The sequence below is a fragment of the Pteropus alecto genome, unplaced genomic scaffold, assembly GCF_000325575.1.
Source record: "Pteropus alecto unplaced genomic scaffold, ASM32557v1 scaffold134, whole genome shotgun sequence".
Taxonomy (NCBI): domain Eukaryota; kingdom Metazoa; phylum Chordata; class Mammalia; order Chiroptera; family Pteropodidae; genus Pteropus; species Pteropus alecto.
This window is the reverse complement of record NW_006436283.1, coordinates 3,863,255-3,874,835: the sequence shown is the minus strand read 5'-3', so window position 1 is coordinate 3,874,835 and position 11,581 is coordinate 3,863,255. Positions and strand designations below refer to the sequence as shown.

Here is an 11,581-nt window from a genome sequence, read left to right as displayed (position 1 = left end):
GGTCCCCGGCGGCTATGGTGCGAGTCCGGGGGGCGGCCGTAGCGCGCCATCTGCACCCGCAACTCGCGGCCGTCCAGCACGGCGCCGTCCATGGCGTCCATGGCGTCCTCGGCGTCGCGCTTGTCGTGGAAGCGGACGAAGGCGAAGCCGCGGGACTCCTTGGTGTAGCGGTCCCGCGGGATGTACACGTCGCCGACGCGCCCGTACTTCTCGAAAACGCGCCTCAGGGTGTCGGGCGAGGTGCGGTAGGTCAGGTTGTCCACCTTGAGGGAGGTCATGCCCTCCACATCGGGAGGCGGGCGACCGTAACTCATGGCTCTGGAGAGTCGGCCGGGCCCCGCGACTGCGCGCCGAAAAACCTAACGCCCTGGGGGCGGCCGCGCGCGCGGCTGAGGCGGTTTCCCCGACGAGCTCGGCTCGACGCCGCGCCTCTCCGCCGGCAGTTGGCTCCCGCGTGGAAACGTTTTTGAAAGGCCCCACGGAACGCGAGCGGATAAAGCCCAAAGCCGACTACAGCACGCAAGCAACTGGGCGAGCGGCCGGCCCCAGCGCCCATTTATATGCCTCCTCACAAAATGGCGCCCGCACCCGGAAATGAATCCTCTGATTGGCTCGCCCCGCCCCGCCCCGCAACGTCTCTGCCGCGCGTCCCGCCCCTACCCAACGCGCCTGCGCAGAACCGGGCGGGCGGGCCAAAAAGCGCGGAGTCACTACTGCTGGGAGGGGGAAGCAGAGTTTGCGGGCAGTTGGAAAGCCCGCGAAACGCTCTTTCTGGCTGGGCGCTCTCGGGCAGGCGGAAGAGGAGGTGCTCCTCTCTGGGCTCCGCCTTCTCCTCCATGCCAGTCTTTGAGTCCCGTGTTGCTTTTCAGCTCGGACCTCAGGTCTGCATCTGTCAGAGGGAGTTCCCATTCCCTTATTTGGCTCTCTGTGTCTCTGGCTGCCTTAGGCGCAGCTACGCCGTTTTCAGGTCCCTTTTCGGAATTTCCCACTTTTTCGCTGGGTTCCGGTTTCAGTCCCCCCTCGTCGGCCCCCGCGGGCTCGGCCCCTCTCCCATCCTCGGGAGGTGAAAGAGCCCTCGCGCCACGCCTGCGCGTGTCGGGCTGCCGGGGACTACATTTCCCAGCGGGCTGAGCGGCCGTCGCCACGGCTGCGGTCAGGTGACCGAGTCGCCTGACCTGCGTTGAGTCAGGGCCCGGCGGGCGGGGCCCTGTCGGCGGCTGCTGCTCGCCCTTGGTCCCCTAATCCCCTCGCGGGCCCCTCAACGTTCTTGGCGCGTCTCCGGGTGTTGGGCTCTTCCCTACTCGGATCGTATCCTAGGAATGTCCTGACGGTGCCCGTGGGGAGAGCTTCACCCTAAGCCCGGGATTCTGACACAAGAACTGCAAGTTGACAGCTTGGCTGCCCTGCTCCTGGATCTGCGTCCTCTCACCATCTCATCTCTTTCCCCAGGATTGTCAGTGGGTTCGCCCCGAGGAGAGCTGACCACCCTGGGCTGCGGCTGATCTCCGGCAGAGTTGAGCCAAAATGTCCCCGGAGTCTAAAAAGCTTTTCAACATCATTATTTTAGGAATTGCCTTTATGTTTATGTTCACCGCCTTTCAAACTTGTGGAAATGTGGCGGTGAGTTGGGGTCTGTTGTCCCTCCTTCGAAGTGCCTATCTTAATGCATCCCCCAAATGATAATAAACGTTAATTATACCTAACAGCGCGCTTAAATTGCGCCCTTTATTTTCCCACTTCGCTTCCTCGTTTTTTTATGATTAAGTTTGATTTCATATATCAGACGTTTCTTCATATACGGGATTTGAAACTACTGCTTATTTCTGATTAGATTTAGGGTTTGTATGTTGACCTAGTTATTTTATTTTTTTTTGTGTTAAGGTCTACATTATACTTGGAGAGTTAAAGAAATAAAACCTAAGGCATAGTTTTAGCAAGTCCCCCTTCCCTGCCTCCGACTTCCCTGTCATTGGTTTTTCTCCTGTTTTGCAATCCTTTTTCTTTTCTTATAGTCGACTTTCAGTATTAAATATTGAGCGTCTTGAATTTTTACTTTATTCTTAGCACTTGGAGACTTTCCAGGGGGAGGGAGATTGCAAGACGTTTCGTTTCGTTGATTAGTTTTATCTTCCACACAGCAAACTGTCATCAGGAGCTTAAATAGCACAGATTTTCATGGCAGTGGATATACCAGGTATTGTACTGTATGTTTGGTTTTACTTTATATATTAAAGTAGTTGCTTAAATCCCATCAAAATCATCGGCAATAAAATACTGTGATTGAATTAACAGTGATTGCTTTTTTTCTTCTCTGTATCTAGACTGGGAGAACATAATAGTATAAAGGTGATGAGTTTAGGTTTCATGTAGACTTGACACTGGGTTTGAAATCCTGGCTTCACAACTCAATTGCTGCATTATCATAGGCCAGTCGCTTCTATGAGCTCAGTTTCCTTGCTCAGATAAGGCATGTAATACACTTGGCACAGTACTTGGCATTTAATAAGCACCCGAGTATTGTCATATTTTATCTTCCCAATCTTAAACAGAGGATGTTTTATATTATTCCCGAAACATTTGGTCTTCCTGTTTTTGTAATTCCACGATGATTCATATATTGTCACCAGGAGCTTTTAGATTTTTATTAAGGTGTTTAGTCCCAATTTCGCACAGTGGAGAAACTGAAGTGGAAAGACCTTCGTAAGTCACTAGGACACTGACTGGAACTGGGAATGTGATATGTACGTGTGTCTAAGCACAAATAGGTTTCGGAATTTCTCTACAGTGAGATATTGGACTGTAGCCAGTACCCATCCCGGGTATCAGTCCCTTCCACCCACACCGGCCAGAGTCTTTTGTGGTTCTTTGTTACCTGTCTGTCCTAAGCCTGACCTTGTATATGACATCTGAGAGCGAAGGGATGTTAATGGCCCTTTTTCTAAATGATTAATAATACCGTAATTTTTGGTACTGCTTTCTCTTCCTGTGTGTTCTAAAGAGCAACTGAAAGAACATTTAGTATTTGACAGATTTATGAAAGCCGAAGAATAATTTACTTTGGATTTATAAGCAGTAAATGCATTCAGAACCTTCAAAATGGTTTTAGTCACACTTTGTCACAAGACATGTACTAGGTAGGGCTGGGTCTGTAGTAGCTTAATGTTGTTCAATGAGACCACTAGGTTGAGTTAAATAAATTCTGGCTGAAACAAGTTACAACTCTGCGCTTGTTATTTATAGCAGCGAAATCGCAATGCAGTTGCCAGGAGTCGTAGGCTAAGTTTGTAGAGCAGCCTGGTTGACTAATCTGGAGTCACATTACGGGGTATGAAATCCTGGCTGCCCCATTCGCCAGCTAGCCAGCTGAACTTTTGGCAGGTTAGTTAGCCCCTCTGTGTTTCAGTTTTCTTTAGAGGATAATAACAATGCCTTCTCCACTGAGCTGTTAGGATTAAAAAAGGAAATATGTATAAAGTACTTGGCACGGCTTCTGTTATATGTTATACATTAGCTGTTATTATAATTTACCAGTACCTAAAAAACCTTATTGTCCAAGGCGACTGATGGAAAGAAACATTTAATGAGACTTCAATATTTATACAAATAAAAACTTGAATGTGTCATTCAGTTTAAGGATATAACTCATAAATTCTGACTAAAGAATATGAACGCTTCTTGCAAAAAAAATCTGTAGACTCTAAGTAGATTTGAAAAACAGAACTTTTGAGAGTGCTTTCACGAGTTTTGCTTTGTTTTTGTGTGTGTTATGTGTACAGCATGGCAATCATTTATGGAGTGTTCTCCGCTTCAAATTTGATCACGCCCTCCGTGGTTGCTATCGTAGGACCTCAGCTCTCTATGTTTGCCAGTGGCTTGTTTTACAGGTGAGGAGTGTAGTTTTATTTCACGCATTTACTTAGAACGCCATCAGCATCTTTCAAGCACCTAGTAACCCAACGGGCACTTGTCCACTCGTATTGAGTAGAATATGGGCAATATTTTGGGGATTTGGCTGCTGACTTGATGCTCAGGGTTACCACATAGTTTTAGTGTGATGGGCTGTGTGTGTCTTTGTTTTTGTTTTACTATTGATACAAATAGTACCCCAGAATGTTTTTCCGTGACAGTTGAAAGGAACGTCCCCTGAAATAATCTTATTTTATATCAAATCGACTAACAGCAATTCAAATGAAATAACTGAACTTTTCCTCTGGGCTGTGGAACCACAGTCCCGTCATGTGCTGAGCTGTTGGCAAAGGCCAGTTGCAAACCCTCATTCAGTGTCGTTGATTTTACAAATTTGAAATAATAAATTGAGAAATGAGTAGGTCACATTTGTTCGTTTTCAACACGAGAGAAGTCCTTTACAGGTTGACTTTTAAAAGAGAGTCCTCAGAATTGATTCCTAGAAGGCATAACTGGCATTCTGTTTCAGGTATCGTTTGACTATAATACGTTGACCTGTTATATTTTAGCATGTACATTGCCGTTTTTATCCAGCCTTTCCCATGGTCCTTCTACACAGCCTCTGTTTTCATTGGAATTGCAGCTGCTGGTAAGCATGTTCATGTTCATTTTCTTCATTTCCCCGGGGCTCATCTAAGAGGATCGTGGATGTGTTCGGTATGCGAAGCCGAGCTATTCCACTCCCCTGCTCACCTTTGGGTTTGAATTTTAGTGCTTTGGACAGCACAAGGAAACTGCTTGACGGTGAATTCAGATGAGCACACTATTGGGAGAAACAGTGGAATCTTCTGGGCACTTTTACAATCCAGGTAATAATCCTTTTGGAGCTCAATCTTTAAATTTTTTTTTTTTTTTTTTTTAGAGAACTCAGATCTTCTATGTTACGTGACTTAAGTTCCTAGATGCATATGCTATAGATTTAACATTTCATAGAATTACTTAAAATGCATGTATCGGCCTCAAATGCATTAGAACTTATGATTAGTAAATAGAAAATAGGATTAACTACAGCGTATTTAACATTGATTATACTTCAGGGACCACTGGGTTCATTACTTAATTTCAGTAATTTTCACAAATTTATAAGATGAGGAAACCTGCAGTTGAGAAAGCAGAGGCTTAAAAGTTAAGTAACTGATTCGATTTAAACCATCATCATCTGGATCCCCGAGGCCACATCCTTCTGACCTGCCTACACTACCTGATAGCTATTTATTTATATATAACAGTGAGATTAACTCTGTCAACGGTGAACTATATAGCGTGTTATATATTTTCTAAGTAAAAAACAACATCATCCTGTCATGAAATTTGTCCTGAGGATCTACCCTCATGGATCCTGCCTAAACCTTTGGCATTGATAAGGCTTAACAAGTGCAAATGTTTAGTTTTAAGGAGTTGCACATTAAGAAACTGGACCGTGGGTAAACGATTCTTCTCTAGGAAAGTGTGCAAAATAAAGTATCTGATTAGCTGCAGATAACTAAATCAAGGACTTTTTTTTTTTTTTAGATTCTTGAAAATATAGGATTTTAGAATTAACATAAGCTTGTTTCTCAGGAGTCGTTTCCAGAGTTCTAATAATAAATCACATGCTTCAGAGTGAGTCAAGACTTCTTTGAAGGGCGGTTCTGAATCAGGTTACTGTCACGTGAAGGGAGACTGAACTCCATCTGGGTCAGTTAAGGTTTTAGAAAGAGTCAGGGTGCAGTTGTTGCTTTTAAATGATTTAGGGTGGGTTAGTACTTTCGAAATTATATGTACCTCCATCTTCCTCTCTTTTTAACAAGTAATGGAAAAATTGTTTAAAAACTAAATACGAAAATAATTTCCCAACAGTCTCTTCCCCCTTCTCCCCCCAGCTTGTTCTTTGGAAATCTCTACATATATTTTGCTTGGCAAGGGAAAACTCAAATATCAGGTTTGTTTTATTTATTTTGCTTTATTCAGATACGTGCAAAGCATAACAGCAGTTCTACAAAAATACCCATTATTGCTTTGTTGAGATGGTTCTGATGAACATTGGCATTTAACGTTCTCAGATTTTAGTAACTCTTCCCCCTGGATCACATTATTAAGTTAGGATTAGAGTTATTGACTGAGCTTCAAGTGGCATCTCGATGTGGGAGAAGGTGCTGCTGTGAATGAGGATACGCGTGCGTTGCCAGGCTTTTGAACTCAATTGTTTTGTTTGTATGCTGCTTTGATTAAAAGAATATGATTAAGTTCTCGTGTTTTTCTCTTGGCTCATTAGTATTTCTTTAACCGAAAGACAGGCGGAGATACCCTGTTTATCTCCTGTCCTAGGTTTTTATTGATACGATAAAGTAAAAATTTAATGAAGCGTTTTGACGGTTATAAAAAAACTGTGAACATCGTGCTAACTCTGCAGTTGTATGTACGGTCAGTGTTGTCTTCTTCTCTCTTCCCAGAGAGTGACCGAAGAACAGTGTTTATTGCCCTGACAGTGATTAGCCTCGTGGGGACAGTTCTTTTCTTTCTCATTCGGAAACCAGATCCTGAAAACGTCCTGGGAGAAGATGAGTCTTCTGATGATCAGGACCTAGACGTCAGCGAGTAAGACGTGGGAAACGGGTCCTTTTTATTCAAAAGTATATTTAGAGTAGATGCAGTCTAGAGATTACCAATCTTGTTATAGCCCTAACTGCTGCCCGATTTGGGGCAGACAGGAGGGTGTAAAGTTTTAACGTAATTAAGGGGCGGTGGAGGAAGAGGTAGACAGAGGCGGGGCAGGTGGGGGGGGTGCATACCTGCAGGACCTGGGGGCGGGGCTTATTTTAGAATTCTTGTACTGGAATGGCTTCCTGTGATATCTCACGGAGCTGAGTTGGGAGCGATGCGCATGTGAGTGCTAGCTGAATCCATTGTATTTTAACAGTCTGTAGAAGATGAATCAGTTCCCCCTTGTTTGGGGCCTGAAGTGTAAAAATATTAGAATCCTGCATCCGATCCTATCCAAGTACAAGTCGAGGCTGCTGTCAGTGAAGTGGAGTCTATATAGTACTTGTTCCCAGGGAGGGCACGAGTTTTTATGGTGAGGAAAAAAGTTTTCCTCTTGTTAGGACATACTTCCATTTTTGTGTCAGTAATTTATTTATGGAAGTCAAGTAGATCTCTGGTAGATCTCTAGGTTGGTTGGTTTGCTTGTTTGTTTCTTTTGGTAAACAACATCATTTAAACATATAGGAGAAGTAGGTATTACCCGCTTGGCTGGTAGTCTAAGAAATGTAATTTTTTAAAAACTTCCTTACTATAATCATAATAAGCAACTAGGCTTAAATGACATTATCTCCTTTAATTCTCACGAGTAAGCGGTAGTGTCCCTATTTTGCAAATGAGGAAATGAAACTTAGAGACATAAAATAATTCGTCTAAAGCCATGCAATTAATAAGTGACAAAGCAGGCCTCAGACTCCAAAGCCCACATTTTAAACCAATAGACTGTACTGCACCCAACCCTGGACCTCGGGCGGTGGTATCGCTCACGAAGCGTTTTAACACTGAAGAATTTACTCTTTACGTAATGGGAGTGGTGGGAAATCGAGTCGTCACAAATAGTTTCGTCAGGGTGAAAATGGCAGGGTAGAGATTTCTGTGCCTCCTGAGCAACCGTATCTGAAAAGGGCACGCCTGAAGGTGTGCGATAGATTTTGTATGAAAGAATCGTGCCCCCTTGTTAACAGTCACCCATATGGCACTTTAACCACAGTCCCTGAAGCCAGGACATGGGTCCTGACGGGACATCTGGGAGCAAGGGTCATTCGAAGGGCACCAGAAATATTTGCCAGGCCACGTGGGAGGCAGCGCTTTCACAAACGCCAATGAAACTGTGGTAGTATTTTCTCTTTGTAATTTTCAGGGGGAAAACCTTTTTTTTTTCCTTTTTATTTTATCAGGCCTGCCCAGAACAACATGACAAAGGCAGTAGATGCGTTTAGTAAGTATTTCCTGTGTCCGACGTGCAGGGACAGCTTGAGCGTTTGCCCTTCCGCCTTCCCCTGGTGGCTGTGGAGTGACGATACCCCAGTATTTTCCTTTGTCCGGGTCTGCTGCTCTGAGATACACGAGTCCTCTCAGTCACACCTCTGTGACACGGGGATGTGAGGGTGGGTGACACAGCGCTGCTGGGTAGCTGTGCGGGGGAGGCGTGAGGAGGCTGCAGGGAACGCGAGAAGGTGACGACACACAGACTGTTTCTTCATCATCGCTCATAGGTCCCCAGAACAGAGCGGGAATTTGGAGGGACAGTTGTGCTCATCTGTCGACGGTTCTTCCTGGCTAAGCCTCTTGATGTGTTTTACTTTATTTTATTCTCACGACAATTCTTTGAGTATCACATAACATGTATGATATGACCTGTAGATGGAAGCTATCATTATCTCCATTTTATCGAAAAAGCTGAGGTGTAGAGAAATTGTTTACCGAGGGCCAAACAGCCAGCACTGACTGAGCTGGGATTCCATCCCAAATTGTTGACAGAGCCAGCGAGTCCCATAATGACCATCTTGGGGTTCCTTCAGAAACAGGCGACCGTGGCTTCGATTCTAAGGGGGCCTGACACGGGTCAGTTCTTTGCTTCTGCCTACAGCTCTCAGCCTCTTTGTCTCTCTAGGAGGGAGAGTCTGACTGAAGTAGTTACTATCTCATAGGGAGCAGCCTGTTGGGGCCACATCCTCTCAGAGAAGCCCCTGTAGGCCACTGGGCCATGTGGTTACGTACTTCCAGCTAGCCCGTAGGCTGTTTTGGACTAGGGTACGAATTCTTGATCTCATCAGCTGTGGCCTAGGTCCGATGACACAAAGCACACCAACTTTTAGCCAGGAATTCCTGTGGCCTCTTTTTTTTCCCCCATTTTTTTAATTTTTAGTTTTCGATTATAGTTGATATTCAATATTACATTATTTTCAGGTATACAGCATGATGTTTAGACATTTATGTAATTTACAAGGTGACCCCCCTGATAAAGCTAGTACTGACCTGGCACCATACCTAGTTATTACAGTATTGTTAACTCTTGTCGACTATGACTATTTTGTAACTGTCAATTCTACTTCTTTTTTGTCATCCATCTTTATTGAAATATAATAGGCAATTAGTTGCATGTATTTACATTGTACAATTCGATGAGGTTTTTTTTCAGTCCTAGTTGGCATATAATAATATACCAGTTTCAGTTGTATAGCGTAGTGATCAGAGATCCACATAACTCGCAAAGTGATCACCCCACTAAATCTAGTACCCCTCTTCCCCCTCACATATTTATTAGAACATTATTAACCATCTTTCCCATGCTACACCCTACACCTCCATGTCTGTTCTGCAACTATCCATTTGTACCTCTTAATCCCTTTGCCTTTTTTTGGTCCCCCAACTCCCCTCCCATCTAGCATCCCTCTAAATATTCTCTGTATCTATGAGTTTATTTCCGCTTTTGTTGTTGTTGTTGATTTTGTTCTTTAGATTCCACATGTACGTGAAATCTCGCGACATTTGTCTTTCTCTATCCGAACCATTTCATTCTGCGCAAGACCCTCTAGGTCCATCAAGGCAAATCTTTTTCCATCCCTTTCCTTTCGGTCTGTGTGTGTCTTTTAATCTGAAGTGAGTCTCTTGTAGGCAGCATACGTAGGGGTCTTGTTTTCTTACCCATTCAGCCACTCTGTCTTTCGGTTGGAACACTTAATTCTTTTCTATTTGAGGTACTTGTTGATAAGAGTGTAGTTATGATCATTCTTTATTCCTGTTTTTGATATATGTTTTTTCTTCTTAAAGAAGTTCCTCCAACATTTCCTGTAATACTGGCTTGGTGTTGATAAATCCCTTTAGCTTATTTTTGTCTGGGAAGCTCTTTATCTGTCCTTCGACTCTAAATGTTAGCTTTGCTGGATAAAGTATTCTTGGTTGTTCCTGTGGCCTCTTTTTTTTAGGAAGGGCCTGTGGGCGTGGTAGTCTGAGGTTCACATACGTGATGTATCACTGTTAAGGCTGTTTGTCAGGTTTTTATTATGTGCACTTCTTACATCTCAGGAATACATTCATAATTATAAATTGGGCTACACCTTACCATTTAAAAGGATGTAGCCTGAATGTCCCCCAGCAAGATGGCAGGTCACCGCAGTCAAAGGTCTAGCTTTCCACTTTGCAGATCTAGAAACCTGTTTGTCAGAAGTCCCCAGAAGGGCAGGACTCAAGCTAAACAAACTCGCAGAAATCACAGTGTGTGTCTTTTAATCTGAAGTAGCCATTTATGACGGCATTTAACATTTTTTAGCCCTTTCGTGGACATTGCCTTCGTCTTATTGAGGGCCTGGAAAGCCCCATTGGTTTATTTGGTGAACATGGAGTCAGGAGAAGGGAGGCTGAGGACCTTCAGGCTGATGGGGTGGTTCGCCCGGCCTTGGGGAGGCTTCATGCAGCCTCCCTGCTCCATTCCTGGACCCCGCGTTCTGGCCGTCTATCGCTATTAACCAGATTGAGGACGCCCTTCCGAGGCAGTTCTACAGACTTCGCCTCAAGTTCTCTGTAAAGTGAAAAAAGAGGCACTAACACGATCAGGGCCACGTGCCTTTCATTGCGGAGCTGGGTGGTTGCTCGGTAGGGTTCAGGAGCAGTAGGTGTTGGACTGTCAGGTGTGGATGGGGAGAGAGAAGGCAGCAGCCAGGAAAGGTAAGGCACGTGAGGTGCTGTAGGGAAGCAGGTGTCGGTGATGGTTCCTGGGCACCTGGGGAGCGATGTGCGGTTGTGGGGTGGCCGGAAGCCACAGGCACAGAGGGACCAGAAGAAGAATGTCCAGACTTCACGTAATTCATCTGTGAGCCAGTGTTTCGCTTATTATTTATTCATGACAGTCCTTCAGTTGATGCTTTGACGGGTGTTATACAGAAAAGGTTCCGGCTTATATAAAAAGCACTGAGTTCCTCAACTGATTGTATGTGTTTAATGCAATTCTAGGAAATTTCAGTGAATTTTTAAAAAAATTTATTTTTTGGTCTTGATGAAATGGTCCTATAATTCATCTGAATGAATAAATGTCTGAAAAAAAAGAATAAATGTCTGAGAATAGATAAGATAATTTTTAAAGAGCAGAAGAAGGAATTTCCCTAATAAGTATTAAAACCTAATATGAATTTACTTGAAAACAGAATAGAAAGGGCAGGAGAACTAAGTCTAAGTCAGGTCCACGTCCATGTGGGAATATGTAACAAAATAAAAAATTCTTAAATAAGCAAGGTTAGATGGCTGACTACATAGAAAACTATATAGATTCATACTTCCTGTCTTATCCTAAAATTCCAGGTGGATTAAATGTAAAAATGAAACCAGAAAGGTAATCAAAGAAATTAATTGGGTAGAGAAAAGTCTGTCAAACAATAAAGAAAAAGACAGTTCTTTGGTTACCTAAAATATAAAATTTCAGTCTCTCAGAACAACCCACTAAAGTTAAAATGGCAAGGAAATATTTGCAGTATGTGATAAAGAGCTGTTATAAACCAATATGAAAAGCACAAACGCTTCTGTAGAAAGTAGACATTTTAGAAACATTATAAACATTCTTACACTATAATAATTATAAAAATTATAATTATAAAATAAT

The 11,581-nt window shown here is 43.7% G+C and overlaps 2 protein-coding genes across 8 annotated transcripts in view; one reads left to right on the top strand and one right to left on the bottom strand.

Moving 5' to 3' along the window:
- SRSF2 (serine and arginine rich splicing factor 2) overlaps window positions 1–544 on the bottom strand; it is a 3,254-nt gene extending 2,710 nt beyond the window's left edge. For 2 of the 4 annotated variants that reach the window (XR_003046404.1, XR_003046405.1), the window contains exon 1: window positions 1–544. Coding sequence is in view for 1 of the 4 variants with exons in the window: in XM_025046959.1 (XP_024902727.1) it covers window positions 1–314 (314 nt within the window). In the remaining 3 variants the exon portion in view is untranslated. The other 2 variants (XR_003046403.1, XM_025046959.1) reach the window with 1 other exon arrangement.
- Window positions 545–759: 215 nt separating this feature from the next.
- The window catches only part of MFSD11 (major facilitator superfamily domain containing 11), a 23,092-nt gene continuing 12,270 nt past the window's right edge, over window positions 760–11,581 (top strand). The window contains exons 1-9 of one of the 4 annotated variants that reach the window (XM_015589675.2): window positions 760–881; window positions 1,450–1,620; window positions 2,139–2,194; window positions 3,777–3,884; window positions 4,476–4,555; window positions 4,679–4,775; window positions 5,829–5,887; window positions 6,399–6,543; window positions 7,884–7,924. In XM_015589675.2, coding sequence (XP_015445161.1) covers window positions 1,525–1,620; window positions 2,139–2,194; window positions 3,777–3,884; window positions 4,476–4,555; window positions 4,679–4,775; window positions 5,829–5,887; window positions 6,399–6,543; window positions 7,884–7,924 — 682 coding nt within the window. In that variant the 5' untranslated portion in view covers window positions 760–881; window positions 1,450–1,524. Of the gene's footprint in view, window positions 968–1,174; window positions 1,621–2,138; window positions 2,195–3,776; window positions 3,885–4,435; window positions 4,556–4,678; window positions 4,776–5,828; window positions 5,888–6,398; window positions 6,544–7,883; window positions 7,925–11,581 lie in introns of those variants that run through there. The other 3 variants (XM_025046956.1, XM_006912185.3, XM_015589676.2) reach the window with 3 other exon arrangements.